Here is an 18,189-nt window from a genome sequence, read left to right on the forward strand (position 1 = left end):
ACGTTGGCTAAAATCTGGGCATTTGGTCTGTTAGATCTCTAAAACACAGGCTCTGTGGTTTTGAATATTTTACAAATAATATGTAATGGTTTGAAATGGTTTTGAATATTTTACAAATAATATGTAAATGAAACTTTGCAGATTATTTTTCTAGTTAAAGATTATAACTAGATTATAGTCTGGTTTATACAGCATAATGCCTTTGACAGATGCTGTAAATCTACAGAACAGCATTAGAAGAAACCTTATACTCTTAAGTTGCCAATAGTTTTATTCCTTTAGTTTGCTGAAATAAAACTTCTTAGTGCTGGCCACTAAACATATTCTTGTTAATATTGTTTCAGGCATAAATTAAAACATGAGGCTCATGTATCAATAAATCAGTCAATTGCTGAAAAACAAAGAGAATGGGATTTGAAGTGGGAGAACTGTTTAGGAGAATCACCTTTTCTTTTCATTAAAGAGCCTAACCCTGTAAGTATCTTTTTCCTTTCATTTCCTTTATCCCTTAGAAGCTCCTTGATCCATTGATCTTGAGCAGCGTAGATCTAATGTTTGAGGCATATAAGGACTAAAATAAATCTTGCCACTGACAATGTAGCCTTGGGATCCCTGTCACTTAATAAAAAAGGCATTATGTCAGACACAGAGGCGTTAGATTTAAATGTTAAAAGGGGAGCGATATAACGTGATCAAAGTTCCTTATAAAAGCGGCATTCCAAGAGGGCATGAGCTAATGAATCAATAGAGCCAGAAGAGCAAGGACAGGTCCTGTCTGGGGATGGTATATTGACAATTCTGCCCTGTGTAACCATAGAGGGGTTTGCATTCAGTCTAGCTAAACAGAAGGCTCTAGAAAGATGAGGAGTATATATATTTATATATATAAATAAGTCTCAGATTTCAAAATTTACAATAGAACAATAAAACCAGAGCTCATAAAATTACAAATAGATAAATGAATAAATAAGTGGACCATATTTTAAATGTATATCTGATATAGATATAAATATAAATTATAGAAATATTGGAATGTATAAAAACAATACAAAAGTAAAACCAGAGCTCAAAAGTACAGATACATGGATAAATAAGTGGACTCTAGTTTAAATGTATATCTGATATTGGTATAAATATAAAATATAGAAATATAAACTATTTAAATGGCTAGGAAAAGCTGGAAAAAGCTAAAATAATATCAAAAGAAATTAAGGAGATTTAAATTTAGGGATAAGGGTAAAGAGAGGAATAGTAGGGGTAATTAGAAATTACTAAAAATAACTAGATATTGCTGGTTTAAAATAAGGGTGTGACTGTTTAAAAGCAAAAATATAATAGAATAAAATGAAATAATCCTTGTCTAAAATAGCACTTGTTTAAATTAACATAGCTAACTTAGCTATGTAGAAGCCTGCCAAGGCTTAAATATATCAAGTAAGTAAACAAAGAAGATAAGAGCAAAGGGGGGGGGGGAGACAGCTAAAACAAAAGGAAGACAAAGCCAATAAAATCCTACTTCCTCAAAATGGTTTAGTCAATATTGGCAAGAACCCTCCTATCTCCTTTTGTTCCCCTAAGGAGGTATGGGGTAAGGAGTGGGTTTCTACAATAAAGTTCTATTTCCAAGTTTTACTCCTCACTTATTTCCCACCCCACAGATTTCATGAGTGTCACTCAGCTCTTTGCTTCAGCATTAGGCAGAGACAAGAGAATTTCAGGGGGACAGACCAAATCCCCAATAGTGCGGGCAGCCAAGCTCCAAGTAAACGCCAGAACAAAACAAAGTAAAGGCTAAAAAGGGGCAAAGAAACGGAAGCAAATCTGCAGAGTTGCAGGCTGTTTTCAGCTCAACTTCCCATCTCACCAGCTACATAGGCATTGCCCAGCTTCGGCCTCGGCATCGAGCTCGCGAGGGGGGGAAATTTATAGGCACCAGCCAGCCAGTTGGGCACGAAAACAATAAAACAATAGTCTAAACAAAGACAAAGGGCTAAAATAAAAGTAGAGTAAATGCTCTGCAGAGCAGAGCTCAGTCGCAGTGCTGCTCTCAGTTCGACTGAAACCGGAACTCCGCTAATTACCAAGCCGTAAGTATCTTTTTGGAAAAAGTAGAAGACAATGTAAGGGCTGGTGCTCAGCAAAAAGAAATATATATTAAATGCTTGTTGAAACAACACTGAAATGTCAGTTTCAACTAATAACATCCCATTGTCAGCCCTTGGCCCACAGAACCAGAAATCACCACAAAGTCATATAGAGTCCAAACAGATGGCTTTTACTGGTCAAATAGGCATACAGTGCAAACGAATAAAATGACAGCTATGAGAGACTCACTAGCTGGGAGATAATATAAGGCAGAAAAGGCGGGAGATTACAAGCATAGGCTGAATACAGTTTCCCAGGAGCTGAGTTCCCAGGCCTAGGTATGCGACCTTGAGGGCCAGACAGTACAGCGCAGAGACAGAGGCAATAACGAAACCGAGATAGCAGCCTGACATTCTGCTCCCCTCAAGGCCCCCTCCCAGTTCGCAAGGGGGCTGGCTTATCCGGGTAAGCAATGTGAAAGGCGTTGACGAGGTCGGGGGCGGAGACATCCCGTGCGCGCACCCATTCGTCATAGGCAGGGGGGAAATGTTTCCAACGGACTAAATACTGCAGGTTGCCATGGTGAACACGGGAGTCAAGGATCTTGGAGACTTCGAAGTGTTCCTCCCCCCCCACCATGATGGGTTGCGCAGGAGGTGGATCCGGATGCCACTGTGGAGAAGCAACATGGGGTTTGAGGAGGCTAATGTGGAAAACAGGATGCACACGCCTCAAGGATTTGGGGAGAGCCAGTTCCACCGTGACAGGGTTTATGACCCGGGTGATGGGGAAAGGGCCAATGAATTTAGCACTGAGCTTATGGCACGGACGGGTGGAACGGAGATTTTTGGTGGAAAGGTAAACCAAAGCACCCACTTGCAGATCACCCCCGGGGGAGCGATGTTTGTCAGCTTGCGCTTTGTATTTACGCTTGGCCCGGTCGAGGTTGCTAACGAGCCAGGGCCAAGTGGTACGGAGGGCGTGTGCCCAGGAGGCAATGTCGGGGTTCCCCTCCCCCTCTACATCATCTGCAGGAGCAATAGGACTGAAATCTTGTCCAAAGGGGCTAAAACCTGTGGATTGATGCATGGCATTATTGTAGGCATATTCTGCTAAAGGTAACAGTTCCACCCAGTCATCCTGGTGGTAGTTAACATAACAGCGTAAATAACATTCAAGTACAGCATTGACACGTTCAGTTTGACCATCAGTTTGAGGATGGTATGCACTAGACAACCCTTGTTCCACTCCCACCAACTTGAGGAAAGCTTTCCAAAACTTAGAAACGAAACCACTTCCGCGGTCACAAATTATCTTACGCGGAAACGAATGTAAACGAAAGATATGCGTCACGAAGAGGCGGGCCAGTTTCTGAGCAGAGGGGATCCCTGCGCATGGAATCAAATGTATTTGTTTAGAAAACAAATCAGTAACAACCCACAACACAGTTTTACCCCCACTGAGAGGGAGATCAGTCATAAAGTCCATAGCAATCACTTCCCAAGGTTTGCTGGGCGTTTCAAGAGGTTGTAGCAGTCCCGGGGGTTTGCCCTGCGATCGTTTCGCAGCGGCACAAACGGGACAGCTGCGGATGAAGGAGTCAATGTCGGAACGCATTCCCCCCCACCAGAACTGTCTGCGCAATAAGTGAAGGGTTTTCAGAAACCCAAAGTGCCCAGCTGTTTTGGCTCCATGAGCTAAATGTAAAACGTCCTTCCGGAGAGCTTTGGGTACATACAATTTCGAGTCCTTGTACCAGGACCCTCCCTGTTCCAAAACACCAGGAGGTAGGGTATGAGCGGAGCGTTCTAAAAGGCACTGGTCCCGAAGGACATTTAAAAAGGACTCGGAGATGGGGATTTTGGAGGGGGCCCCCCCGTCGGCCATGGAGATCTTAGAAACAGTTATGGGGCTAGTGCTTACGTGCGGCGGCGCGCAGACTGCAGGCGGCTGGGCGGCCGGAGGGGTAGGAAGGGCGGGAACGCCGGTCTGTTGCGGTGGCGGCTGGGCAGCCGGTTGGGCTGGCGGAGCTTGTAAGTTGGGTAAGGCGTGCTGATGCTGGGATCGAGTTTGCACAGCCAGCATAGGTAGGGCCCCACGTTGCATAGGGGTGAACAGAGAGTTGGTGGGTCTCTCGAGTTTTACCGGATATTGTGGTAAACGGGAGAGGGCATCCGCGAGAACGTTCTGCTTCCCAGGGACGTGCTTCAGGGTGAAACGGAACTGAGCAAAGAACTCCGCCCACCGTTGTTGTTTCGCCGATAGCTTATGGGACCCCGTGAGGGCAGCTAGATTTTTGTGATCGGTCCAAACCTCAAAGGGGACTTTAGACCCTTCCAAGAATTGCCGCCATAGAGTCAGTGCATGATGAACTGCTGAGGCCTCTTTCTCCCAGATGGGCCAGTTTAATTGAGCGTGCGCAAATTTTTTTGAAAAGTAAGCGCAAGGGTGAAGAAGACCATCCGGTCCTTGCTGGAGGAGAGCCCCTCCCATGGCTACATCGGAAGCATCGACTTGCACAATGAACATTTGATTTGGGTCTGGGTGCCGTAGCACCGGCTCCGAAGTGAAGAGGCGTTTGAGGGCCAGAAAAGCGGCTTGGCATTGCTCAGTCCATAGGATTTTTGCGGAGGGCAAGGCAGCCGAGCTTACTTTTCCCTTAGTTTTCAGTAGGTCCGTAATGGGTAGAGCCACCTGGGCGAAGTTAGGGATGAATCCCCGATAGAAGTTTGCAAATCCCAGAAATTGTTGTACTTGCTTACGGTTGGTGGGGGGAGTCCAATCGAGGACAGCTTGGACTTTGGCGGGGTCCATGCGAAGACCTTGGTGGGAGATGATGTATCCCAAAAACGTGAGTTTGCTTTGATGAAATTCGCACTTAGCTAGTTTTGCGAAAAGTTGATGGTCACGCAGGCGTTGCAGAACTTCCCGGACCAGAGCCACATGCTCGTTCATAGTTTTCGAATAAATGAGAATGTCATCTAAATAGACCACCACCCCACAATATAAAAGGTCATGTAGGATTTCATTGATGAGTTGCATGAAGACCCCCGGGGCCCCTTTTAATCCGAACGGCATCACAAGGAATTCATACATTCCGAAACAGCTAGAGAAGGCAGTGAGGTGCTCATCCCCTTCGCGGATTCGGACTCGGTAGTAAGCTTCCACCAAGTCTAATTTAGAGAACACACGGCCTTCCTGTAATTGTCCCAAAATATCCGATATTAATGGGATAGGATAGGCGTTGGTCTGGGTAACCGCATTGAGCTTTCTGAAGTCAATGCACAGGCGAAGGTCGCCCTCTTTTTTCCGGACGAAAAACGCGGGGGCCGAGTTTGGGGCATTCGAAGGGCGAATGAACCCTCTGGCGAGGTTTTTGTCCAAAAAGTCCCGGAGGACAGTGCGCTCGGAAGCGCTCATAGGGTAAATCTTACTCTTGGTTAATGTGCAGTCCTTTACCACTTCAATCGCACAGTCTGAGGCCCGGTGGGGGGGTAAGGCATCACATTCCCTAAGGTCGAAGACATCTTCAAAGTCCCGGTATACAGCAGGTAGAACCGGTGGTGCTGGGGCAGTAGAGGTTAATGCTGGAACGGGCGGATATAGCAGAGCAAAGTTCTGCCGATGCTGGTCGCAGGTGGGACTAGCGAAGGAGATAGTGTTTGTTTCCCAATCAATACTGGGACTATGTCCTTTAATCCAGTTAATTCCCAAGACCACTTCAAATCGGATAGGGGCTATAGTGAAGTCTATTTGTTCCCAGTGGGAACCAATTCCCATTGCCACCCCTATGGTGCGGTGATCAACTGGACCCCCCTGGAAATGGCTTCCGTCCATTTGGGCAAATTGGACGGGGGCGGGTAAAGCCTCAGAGTCGGCTCTGAGTGCAGCAAAAGTGGCTTCGCTTATGAGAGTGCGACAGCAACCGGAGTCAATTAGTGCTTTGACGGGGAGTTGTGGGCCACCGTTAAGGTGTTGTAAAACTGCATCCACGTAGACGGTGGAGTCCACTTCTTTGATTTTGGTAGGAGCATTCGGTTTGATAGGAAGATCCTGAGAGGTCTGTGGAGACGCTCCATTCACCACAGACCGGAGCCGTTTTTTGACAAGTCGAGGGGAGATTCCAGGTTTAAGGCTGGAGAAATCCAAGGATTTTCCTCATCCGAAGAGGGAAAGTTGTCCCCCAATGGGGCACTTGTAATCCGAGACCCGGCGGGGTCGTTGGTAGTAGGCAGGGAGGCTGGGTCCCCGGCATGGAGTGCAGAGGGTGTGGGTCTTCCCGGAGCTGCGCTGCGGGTGGCCGCGGTGCCTCTGCGTGGTGGACGACCTCGGGCGCGGGTTGTCGTGCTGGGACGAAATAATTCCTGGCGGCGCGGGCAAACGGCTGCAAAGTGGCCCATTTCTCCGCAAGTAAGACAAGCACCCCTCTGAAATCGGGCTTCACGTTCCTGGGGCGGACGTGGGGGATTTCGTGGGACGAGCAGTGGTGCCTTGGGTTGAGGCTTTTGGGTGCCTTTTTCCTTGTGCTTTTGACGGACGAGAGAAATAAAGCGTCGGCGGCTTTCCACTTCCTCGGCTAATAGGATCCAGTCTTCGAGGGTATCGGGATCGCCCCGCATGTAAGACCAGTTCAGAATGTCAGGATGCAAGGCTTCCCTGAAATGATGGATCAGGGTGGTCCCGGGCCAACCTACAATTTTACTTGCCAGTCGTTGAAATTCATCGGCAAATTCTCGAACTGTAGCAGAGCCTTGTTTTAATTGTAAGAGTTCCGTTTTGGCTCTTTCCCCCAGGAAGGGGTCCTCAAACCTCCTTCTCAGGGCAGTCATGAAGTTGTTGAGGGAACGAATAGCACGAGAGCGGGTGTCAAACTGGAGGACCATCCAGTCAGCCGCTTTACCTGTCAGAAGGGAAGCTACGTAACGCACCCGGCTATCTTCCGTGGGGAAAAGTTGTCCTTGTTCTCGCATATAACTGTCCACTTGATGCAAGAAACAAGGCAAAGTCTCGAGAGATCCGTCGTACGTAGTCCTCAATTTGAGTTGCTTCCAAGGGCCGGGCGCAGGTTGGCCCGGTTGCACGGGTGGTCCGGGCGGAGGAACAACAGGAGCTCCAGGAGGCAAGGGTGGAGCAGGCACATTAGCGGGTGGTTGGGGTGGCTGTACGGGTACCCCCTGACCCGGTATCGGAACGGGCTGTCTCTGAGCTATCAGGGTTTGTTGTAATTGCCTGTTCTCCTGAAGCATACGTTCCATTAGTTCCTGGAGTTGATCAACACGGTCGGAGAGCTCCCGATTCTGGGCTCGTAAGAGATGAACCTCCTCACTTGGGCCACCAGTAAGATGAGGTTTACTGGTCCGGAAGCTTGTGGCCCATTGAGAGCTATCCCCATATAGATCCTCGTCTTCAGACTCTCCTGAGTCTCGACGTCGGTCAGCCAAACGGCGTGCGCGTTGGGTCGCGCGCGACGGGACAAACGCCGGGGGAAAAGACAGACCTGATAGCCCTTGTACATTGTCCTTGGGGCGCGTGTCCACGTTCGCCCGATCCCTAATCCTTGCTGCAGCCGCCCTGGCTGCTTCCGCAGCTTCTCTCTCTCTTGCGACCTTAGCCGCTTCGGCGGCTTGCTGATCCGCAAGAACTTTGGCATTCTCAAGTCTTAGGGCAGCCTCTGCCGTAATGCGCGGCAAAAGTTCTGTCTCCAGGAGTGAGAGTATGGGGTCGGGTTCCCCGCCCAGCAGAGGTTGTACTCGAACCGCCAGTGCGGGTGCCTCGGCTCCAAAAGTCGAGGTCAAAACTTGAGCCAAGGTGGCTACCGGGGTGTCCTTTGTACATTCCACAAGGAGAAGAGCGGTGCTAATAGCGACTCACTTGGCCTCAGCCTGACAGCTGGCTGCATCCGGGATCAGGGAAAAACCCTCCGGTGGGGCTCCCGCCATGGTAGAAAGAGTTTCTCGAGAAATAAGATTATCCAAAAGTCCAGTTAATATTTGTAAATCCTCAGTTGCCAACCGGGCATCGTCCAGTAATTGATCCAAGTCTTGAAGATCTAAACGAGTATCAGGATCCTCCGACGTCAACATCCAGAGAGTTCCTTTAAGAGATTGCCACTGTTCCTGTACCAGTCCCCTCAAGCGGCAAACCTCTCGGGTAGTCCGGAAAAGTTCAGCGATTAAGTCTTGTAACAGAGTAGGATCCTCAGAGAAGGGCTCCAGGGTAGTAGATCACCTGGAGAGCTGCACAGCTCCCATCCAAGTGGCAGGCGAACCCCCCTGGGCTCCAGCCTGGCTAGTAGAATGGTGAAGGGATAGCTGTCATAATGTCAGCCCTTGGCCCACAGAACCAGAAATCACCACAAAGTCATATAGAGTCCAAACAGATGGCTTTTACTGGTCAAATAGGCATACAGTGCAAACGAATAAAATGACAGCTATGAGAGACTCACTAGCTGGGAGATAATATAAGGCAGAAAAGGCGGGAGATTACAAGCATAGGCTGAATACAGTTTCCCAGGAGCTGAGTTCCCAGGCCTAGGTATGCGACCTTGAGGGCCAGACAGTACAGCGCAGAGACAGAGGCAATAACGAAACCGAGATAGCAGCCTGACACCCATTAAGATTTTTATGGACTTATACTTTGAATGTTTAGTTTAACAGATATAGCTCTTAGGTTTTGCTTGCATCTCAGGGAAATCCTTTAACAGTCAAGCGTATGGCTTCTCATGTTAGTATCCAATATGTAGTGGCAGTCTCTTAAAATAAAAACTGGTTGGTTGGAAACTTTATGTTTTGCAGTAATTTGGTGTTTAGGTATCCTAGATTTTAATCACATTGATGCTGATAGCTAAGAATATTTTTTACCTTAATGTGTGTGGTTTTTTTCCTTTTTTTAAGGCTCTTGATTTGTTACCGGCTATGCCTCCCCTTTCTTTTACTCCTGCTACAGAGGAAGCTTATAAAAGCAGTGTATTTTGCCAGTATCCTGCATCAATTCCTGGTAAGCTTTAAGAACCTCTTTTTTGGACTAAGCTTTAAGAATCTCTTTTTTGGATTAATTTAGGAAGAGCCTGACCTGGTCCCTGGTATCCTTATCCTGTATGTGTAATTGTGGATCTCAGGCTACCAGTTCTGTTCTCTGCCTCTTAGTTAATGTGAGAACCCAGTTCCACAGTGCCTGATACAGATTAGCTGTAATAATGAATTGGTAAAAATGTCACTGACCAGTAACTGGGTGTGTGTGAGAGAGAGAAGTGCTGTCAAGTCGCAGCCGACTTATGGCGACCCCTTGTGGAGTTTTCAAGGCAAGAGTCTAACAAGAGGTGGTTTGCCATTGCCTTCCTCTGCACAGCAACCCTGGTATTCCTTGGTGGTCTCCCATCCCAATACTAACCGGGGCTGACCCTGCTTAGCTTCTGAGATTAACAAGATCGGGCTAGCCTGGGCCATCCAGGTCAGGGTGACCAGTAGCTATAAGCCTCCATTTGGTCTGTAATCTTTTTAGCAGTTCGTTATCACAGCTAATCTAGATTCACTTTTATTTAGTGAAATATTCCAGCTTTTCTTTTAGTCTTTGAAGTTGGTTTCAAACCAGGCATGGGGAACTAGGATGAATAATAATATAGCCGGGTTGTGGTGTTTAGTGTACAAATCCAGAAGTTCTCTGTCCCTTCGAGCATCCCAGGACAGTGGTTTTTCTTTTGGAAGCATTTCTGAGTAATAAGTTATGGTCATCAAGAGCAGGAAACCGTTTGAGGAACCATGGCCTTCTGAACATATTATGATCACTATAATCTACTGTGAGTGACAGCAGCTCTCTTGGGTAGAATTGAATCCCAGATTATATGCCAATAAAGGCTTGTGTTGTGTTGTTGAATCCCAGACCTTCTGCATGCAAAAGATACTCTATCACTGAGCCCTCTGGTCTGGTAGTTAGGGAAAGACTTTGTTAATAGATAGTTACGATCAACTCTCTTACCCATTTGTAAATTCCATATTATAAGTGTTAAGACACAATATACTGTATATTCTAACACCTGCACTGTTTGGGCATCTTGCTCATTCATTTTTAATGTCTGAGGATTCATCACTACAGTCTTAAGAAAATTAGTGGTGTTCTGTAATAACTACAACAATGTATCTTTTCCAAAAATGTTAGTGTTCAGGGTACTAAAATCAGGTCTTTGCTTAAACAAATGTTTTTCAGACTTGACGAAAAAGCACTTTCAGACAAGTGCATTTAAGAAAGACAGTGAACCATTGAGAGGTGAAGTTGGTGCATCTGCAGTAATCACAGATAGGTATGGCTTCTAAAACACCCTTAAAGAGCATATGCATGGGATAAGATGGATCTGTAGTTAAGGCTTCCATAAGCATTGGTCAGCAATGCAGGATCTCTTGCTGGGACTTCCATTCTTCTGATTATCAAATGGAAACTCAGTTGGACACTGTCAGTCTTAAATTGAGTTCAAGGGTTACAATCCTGAAGGCTGGGCCCCAAAGCTCCTTAGGAGCCGGCATGACTGGCGTAGGAGCCACCTTATCACGGAATAAAGTGTACTCTGATGAGGGGGCAAACACGCTGGTGTTGGGGAGCCACAGAACTACTCTGGCAGGGAATTTCTGGAAAGGAACGCCCACTCTGGCGGCGGGGGGGGGGGGAACCACATTACTGGGGGTAGAGCTGCCTTTGGGCCGCTTCCTAACCCCTTTCGCCCTGGGAATTCTCCCTCTTGCAGTAGCGTGGCTACACCATCTTTTTTGGTGGTGTAGCCCTTTTGCTTTCAATGGCATTTTCTTTTTATTTCATTTCAGTGGCTGGGAACCCTCTGAGGAGGTGGCGTGGCTGTGCTGCTCCCAACTGCAGCAAATCTACCCCCCCTTTCAGGAATGGGCTGCCCTTCTATTAAGCAGAGCCTGGCAACCAAGGGAGTGGACATTCACATGTTTACTGTCTCTGCCATTTCCCTTGGACTCAGAAGTCACCCAAGTACAATGAAAGCAATCACCATCCCCTTCCCTTCTGCAGCTGCCACCCTTCAGCCCACAGAGTATCACTGGAGACTGCCATGTGGCCAGGCTATGAATGCAGCTCTCTAAACTTTTTATACATGAACTATCTCAAGCCGCACACAAAGTATTTCAAGCAACCACTTGACTGGGACATGCTAGGTGTCCCGTACTCTTAATTGTGTTGAAGTTCGATTGTTAATAAGGGGTTTATAGGGTGGGTGGGGTTTGTTGTATTCAGTTATTGTTGTCTTTATTTATTATATTACTGTACTGTAGTAGGACTTAGTTGAGAATTACTTCTGTAGTTGTGCAGATGCAGACAGAAATATTTAGACCTTGGGAGGCCAGCTATGGGCTGGGGAACCCAGTAATTGGGGGTGTGGGAGGTATGGCGGTGGGAGCAGTTGTTATAAGGGAAGGAGCTGGAGATACGGGTATGCTTGGACTCCTTCCAACCTACATCCCAGGCCTTGGAGTTTCCCAGACTAATAGTGCTGGGGGACTTCAGTGTTCATGCTGCTGCCACACCTTTTTTGCATGCCTCAGACCTCGTGTTGTCCATGGAGGCACTGGGGCTCTCCCTGTTTGTTTGGGACCCACACATCGAGTGGACCACATGCTGGATTTAATCTTGGTGTCTGGGATAGGTTTGGATCTGATGCCTAGTGAGGAAGTACCATGGTCAGATCACTTTGTCCTAAAGGCCCAGATTGACTTTCCACCCCCACCCTGTTTGAGTGGCAAGCCCATCCATGGAGGCTCATGGATCCTATTGGATTCCAGAGAGCTCTGCAGGATCCTATCCCCTGGGAGGCGATTCCCTCAATGTGCTAGTGGAGGACTGGCATGGTTGGCTGTCTGTGGTCATTGATGAAATCGCACCCCAACGCCCTCTTGGCCCCCACTGAACTCGGCCCCCTTGGTACACCGAGGGGCTCCAGAGTATGAAGCTTAGACGGCTAGAGTCTAACCCTAAGAAAGGGATCCGGGGCACAGCCCATCAAAGGCTGCGCTCCTTTCTCCAGGGTCAGTAACAGAGGGTGGCGCTTGGGTAGGTGGTATCGCAGCAGCACCCCTTGGTGTGCAGGGTGCAATTCTGTCTCCCATATTGTTTAACATATATATGTGCTCCCTCGCCGAGCTTTTCAGGAGTTTTGGGCTGGGTTTATTAATTAATTAAATGTATAACCCGCCTTCATTCCTAGTCAGACTGTGCTCAGGGTGGGCTGATGACACCCAGCTTTGTTGATGGACAGCCATCCAGATTCCACCCTGGGCACACTGGCCAGATGGTTGGATGCTGTGACTCAGTGGTTGAAGAAGAGCCAATTGAAGTTCAGTCCATCGAAGACGGGAGGTCCTATGGCTAGTTCAGGCCGGCTTGGGGGAGGGTTACTGGCTCCCGACTCTTGACTGTGTGCTATTAAGCTCTGCACTGGCCCTCAAGAGTCTGGGTGTGATCCTGGATGCCTCCTTATCATTGGAGGCCCAGGTCATAGCTGTTATCAAGGTGGCTTTTTTCCATCTCTGCCAAGCCTGGCAGCTGGTGCCTTACCTCTCCTTCCCTGACCTAGCCATGATGATCCATATGATGGTCACCTCTAGGTTGGATTATTGTAGCTTGCTCTATGTAGGGCTGCCCTCGAGACTGGTCTGGAGGCTCCAGCTGGTGCAGAATGCCATGGCAAGGCTTCTTACAGGGACCCAGCTGCAAGAGCATATCCAACTAGTGCTTCGCCAACTGCACTGGCTCCAGCTGGTGTATCGGATAAGGTTCAAGGTGCTGGTTTTTACCTTTAAAGCCTTACACTGTCTGGGACCTTCAGGACCACTTTTCCTGGTACACCCCCCAAAGGACATTGTGTTCTGTGGATAACAACTCGTTGGTAGTCCCCGGCCTTAGAAGTGTGTGGCTGTCCTTTTTGGCCCTGGCTCCAGCCTGATGGAACTCCCTTCCTAGTTACATCAGGGCCTTTCAGGACCTTATTGAATTCCACAGAGCCTGTAAGATGGAGCTTTTCCACCAGGCCTATAGTTGAGGGCAGCTGTGGATGCCATCTGCTGGCCTCCCTACCCCCCACCTCTTTTTCCGACTTTACTTGGTATTGCATCCTGGGGGGAGGTTCTGCCTGATTACCAAGTGCTCAGCAGCTGGCATGTTCCTAATTGAGTGCCATCTATTGTTTTAATATTGTAAGTAGCATTGTTGGTTTTGGTTTTAATGATATTAGAGGATAATTTAATGTATGTTTCACATGTTATATTACAGTTTTATTGTTACCTGCCTTGAGCCTGGCTTGGCTGGGGAGGGTGGGATAGAAATATGAATAATAAATAAATAGCTGACACAGCTCAAAATACCACTGAACCAGCTACACATGTGGTTCTTCTCCCTGTGTTTGTAAAGGACTAGAAGCAATTAACTGTAATCATTATTCCCCTTTTTTATTTCTTTAAAAAGGCAAAGAAAATCAAAGGGGGGGAAAGCCTTTAAAAAGTTAAAGAAAAGACAAATATATATACTCAATAACCTGTGATTTCTTTTTCTGTAACAAAATAAAAAGATATTTTTTTTAAAAAAAGACAAATATAATGACAGTGGTGGCAGATCTACACATACATTTCCATAAATGGTTTCCAAATATCTAAAAAGTCCATATGCTATTGCTGTCTATATGCCATGCGTTCAAATATTGATAGCATTCTAAAGTCCTCAATCCACTGATTTACCAGAGGTGGGCTTTTCTTTCTAATGTTGTGATATGAATTTTTAGCTGTAGTAAGGGCATGGAGGGTACATTTTAGTTCACCATTGGTTAACCTCCAAGGGATAGGCAGATAGATTCAATTAGAGTTTCCAGGAACGAAGGGGACTCTGAGACACTTAATGTCTCAGGGCTGTATTTAGATACCAACAAATGTTGCAACTGTAAGTATTACCATTCTACATAATGTGACAAATCATATCTAGACCTCTGCTCAGAAAATGGCAAAAGCTCATCCTCATAACCTATCAACTGGTCCAATGTAAAAATCCGCCTATTGGTCCAAGCCTTCCATAAAAAAGATTTCTTCCAATTTTTTGATCATAGAGTTGGAAGGGACCACCAGGGTCATTTAGTCCAATCCCCTGCACAATGCAGGAAATTCACAGTTGCCTTCCCCCCACACCCCATACCCAAAAGATGGCCAAAAAAACCCCCCAAATCTTCCAGGATCCCTGGCCTGGAGGAAAACTGCTTCCTGACCCTAAAGTGGTGATCAGCATTACCCTGGGCATGTAACAAAGGTCCATGAGAGGCAAACGCTGATGCAACCCTTCCTGCCCTCCCTCTCATGATCTGCCTCAGTTCACAGAATCAGGATTGCTGACAGATGGCCATCTAGCCTTTGCTTAAACACCTCCAAAGAAGGTGAGCCCACCGCTTCCTGAGGAAGCTTGTTCCACTGAGGAAACGCTCTGTCAGAAAGTTCTTTGTGATGTTTAGCCGGAAAAAAAAATCTGGATTGGCCCATGTTAATTTAGCATGTGGAAATTGATCAAATTGATATTGTATGCCATTATACACCATTGTTCTCTAGTTGCAGAAACTGGAATAGAAATGGGATCCACTGTAGCATATGTAGAGCCTAATGTATCAGATAAGAACCCTCCAAAAGGACCCAAGATGTATAGTCCAACTGCAAGGAGTGATCCTAATAATTAGCACAAGTTAACAAGTATGCCTGATGATATAAACTAAAATCAGGGAAACCAAATCCTCCTGTCCCTGCCCTTTCCTTTCCATCCCTTCCCTTTCCCATATTTCCTATCCTATCCTTGCTGTACCTTCTCCATCCTTGATATTGTTTGCCCACCTGGCCTTGCCTCCCTGGAGGGATTTGGCCTTGCAGAGTTTCATCGTTGCCAACCTCCGTGGTGTATTTTATAGGGATTATTGAACTAGGGTGTCTTGCATGTTTTAAATTGAGGCTAGTTTCAATTTAATGTGATATGTTTTAATTGATGTATTTATAGATGCATACTTTTGTTGGAAGCTGCCCTGAACCTGGCATTGGCCAGGGAGGGCAGGGTATAAATTCAATCAATCAAATGGAAGTTGCATCCTCTTTAAAGAAATCTGAGGCAGTGAGGAACTCCACATAAATTTCATAAGGGCTTAGTAGTTTCTTATTGGAGAAATATTTATCCAATGTGTAATACTGGTTTTGGTCTAATGTTGAAATTGGTACTGATATTTAAATCAGTTTCAATTCATGGTTATGTGGTGGCTTACAAACAGTTGTATAACATTGGTTCTTGTAGGTTATCCGGGCTGTGTAACCGTGGTCTTGGAATTTTCTTTCCTGACGTTTCGCCAGCAACTGTGGCAGGCATCTTCAGAGTAGTAACACTGAAGGACAGTGTCTCTCAGTGTCAAGGGTGTAGGAAGAGTAATATATAGTCAGAACCTACAAGAACCAATGAACTCTGACCATGAAAGCCTTCGACAATAAGTTTGGCAGTACCAGTACTTCACTGACTAGTTTCATTCTATTTTATTTGTGTTTTTCTGTAATGGGCTTCATTTTTATACATCTGGGAGGCTGATACTCAAATAGAGAAAATCTTTCCTCTAGTTGTCACAAGTTCTCCCTATAACAAAGCTGCCTTTTGATGACTGGAACGAATTAAGAGAAATCGTAACAGACAGATACGGGGCATACAAGTTTGACTGGCTGAACAAATTTCCTGAACTTGCCTGTATGCATTTAGTAACACTTATTTCTTTTTCAGAAATGTTACATCTTCTCGTTGTGCTTCAGAACCTGAAAATAGAGCGCAGAAATGTTCAGAGAAGGTAATTGTTCCGTAGCTTCCCTTTTTGACAAAAAACTGGAGCTTGTACTCAAAGTAACTAGAATGCAAGAGAAACCAATAATATTGTTGTACGTGGGCCTGCAACATATGCAGTTCTCTGCTTGGTTCTGCAGAACTGCAACTTGTTTGCCCCCTCACCATCACATCTGAGACTGTCTTTGATCCCATAAAGCACAGGTGGAAGTATATATGGGCTTAATGCACTTCTGTTTGTGCAAGATCTTGTGCAACACCTAGCACTTTTCTTCCTGTATATTAGGGAGCCCCAAAATAAGTTGCATAAAGCCTTGCAAAAGCAGGCACACAGATGGGGATACGATAAGTCTGACATAGCCCAAGTAGATACTGTGGTCTTTAGGGCAAGTGGAAACACAAGAAAGATCTCTAGTGCAAGCACTTGATTTTGCACTGGATGCAACAGAGTGTTCACACCCCAATAGGAAAAGTTGTATATTGCTTGCAGAAATGTGTTTTCACTTGGTTCCAGTTAAAGATTCAGTTCTACTTCTGAATCACATTCATCAGTAATGCTACCTTCAGGAGGCCTCTTCAACCTGCCATTCACTCATCCTGCTTTCAGTTGTGTTACTCTCCTTCACCCACCTCAGAGCTCCCAAGACCACAGAGGATTAACATTTGCTGATGTGCAGCAGTCTGTAGCAAGAAAGCTCCCAAATGAAATATCTGTTACAGTGGTCCTCCTTTCAGTCTCACCAGCTTTCAATTACATTATATTTCTTGCTGACAACTTCCTATTCCAAAAGGTGGACAGGGAAACAAGGGGATCTGCTAGCTTAGATTTGATTCTCACCAACAGGGAAGAACTGGTTGATAAGGTTAAAGTAGTAGGCACTCTGGATAGTAGTGACCATGTAATCTTGGAATTTACAATCTTGGGGAAAGGAAAAACTGTATGTAGCCAGACATATGGTTGGACTTTAGGAAAGCAAATTTTAACAAACTTATGCTGGGTAGAATCCCATGGTCAGAAATACTTAAGGAGAAGGGAGTTCAAGAAGGGTGGGAGTTTCTTAAAAATGAAATACTGAAGGCGCAGTCACAAACCATTCCTATGAGAAGGAAAAATGGGAGGAGCCTAAAGAGGACAGGGTGGCTCCATAAACAGCTTTTTAAAGAGCTGAGAAATAAAAAAGACTCATTTAGGAAGTGGAAGGAGGGCCTTATAACCAAAGAGGAATTTAAACAAATAACTAGTGCTGTAGGGAGAGTGTTAGGAAAGCTAAAGCTCAGTGTGAACTTAGGCTAGTGAGAGATGCTAAACACAACAAAAAAGGGTTCTTTTCCTATGTACAGAGTAAGAATAAGAACAAGGACAAGATAAGCTCACTGCGGGGACCAGAAAGTGAAATTGTAACAGGAGATGAAGAGAGGGCAGAACTCCTCAATTCCTACTTTTCCTCAGTCTTTTCTTGTGAGGGAATGATGCTCAACATGGCATAAACAGAACACGTGATAAGGGAAGGGATTTGCAGCCTAGGATTGGCATTGGGGTAGTGCACAAATACCTAGTTTCTTTAAATGAAACAAAGTCCTCAGGGCCAGATTAATTGCATCCAAGGGTACTCAAAGAACTTGAAGGTGTAATTTCTGAGCCTCTGTCAATTATTGTTGAGATGTCTTGGTGAGGTGCCAGCAAATTGGAGGCAGGCAAATGTCGTCCCCCATCTTCAAGAAGGGGAAAAAGGAGGATCCGGGTAACTACCGACCCATTAGCTTGATTTCTATACCAGAAAAAGTTTTCAAATAAATCATCAGTCAGTCCTTGAGCATTTAGAAAGGATGGATCTAATCACTAAGAGCCAGCACGGGTTTCTCAAGAACAAGTCATTTCAGACTAATTTATCTCCTTTTTTGAGAAAGTTACTACCTTGCTGGATCAGAGGAATGCTGTAGACATAGTTTATCTTGATTTCAGTAAGGCTTTTGATAAGGTTCCACATAGTATTGTTGACAAATTGGGAAAATGTGATTTAGATCCTGTTACTGTTAGGTAGATCTGTAACTGGTTGACAGATCGCACCCAAAGAGTGCTTGTTAATGGTTCCTCATCCACTTTGAGAGCAGTGACTAGTGGAGTGGCTCAGGAATCTGTCCTGGGCCCTGTGTTGTTCACCATCTTTATAAATGATTTGGATGAAGGAATAGAGGAGATGCTTATTAAATTTGCAGATTATACTAAATTGGGAGGGTTAGCAAATATGGTAGAAGACAGAG

The 18,189-nt window shown here is 45.8% G+C and overlaps 1 protein-coding gene and 1 non-coding gene across 2 annotated transcripts in view; both read left to right on the top strand.

Annotated features, from left to right (window-relative positions):
- Nucleotides 1-18,189, top strand: part of HAUS6 (HAUS augmin like complex subunit 6) — a 69,343-nt gene that overhangs the window by 7,463 nt on the left and 43,691 nt on the right. The window contains exons 10-13 of the mRNA XM_056848073.1: nt 345-474; nt 8,979-9,081; nt 10,288-10,381; nt 15,871-15,934. Coding sequence (XP_056704051.1) covers nt 345-474; nt 8,979-9,081; nt 10,288-10,381; nt 15,871-15,934 — 391 coding nt within the window. The remainder of the gene's footprint in view (nt 1-344; nt 475-8,978; nt 9,082-10,287; nt 10,382-15,870; nt 15,935-18,189) is intronic.
- On the top strand, nt 15,674-15,804 carry LOC130477226 (small Cajal body-specific RNA 8). The gene has a single exon (XR_008933313.1). It is a non-coding gene; the product is annotated as a small Cajal body-specific RNA 8 (non-coding RNA).

This window comes from Euleptes europaea, chromosome 4, assembly GCF_029931775.1.
Source record: "Euleptes europaea isolate rEulEur1 chromosome 4, rEulEur1.hap1, whole genome shotgun sequence".
Lineage (NCBI taxonomy): Eukaryota > Metazoa > Chordata > Lepidosauria > Squamata > Sphaerodactylidae > Euleptes > Euleptes europaea.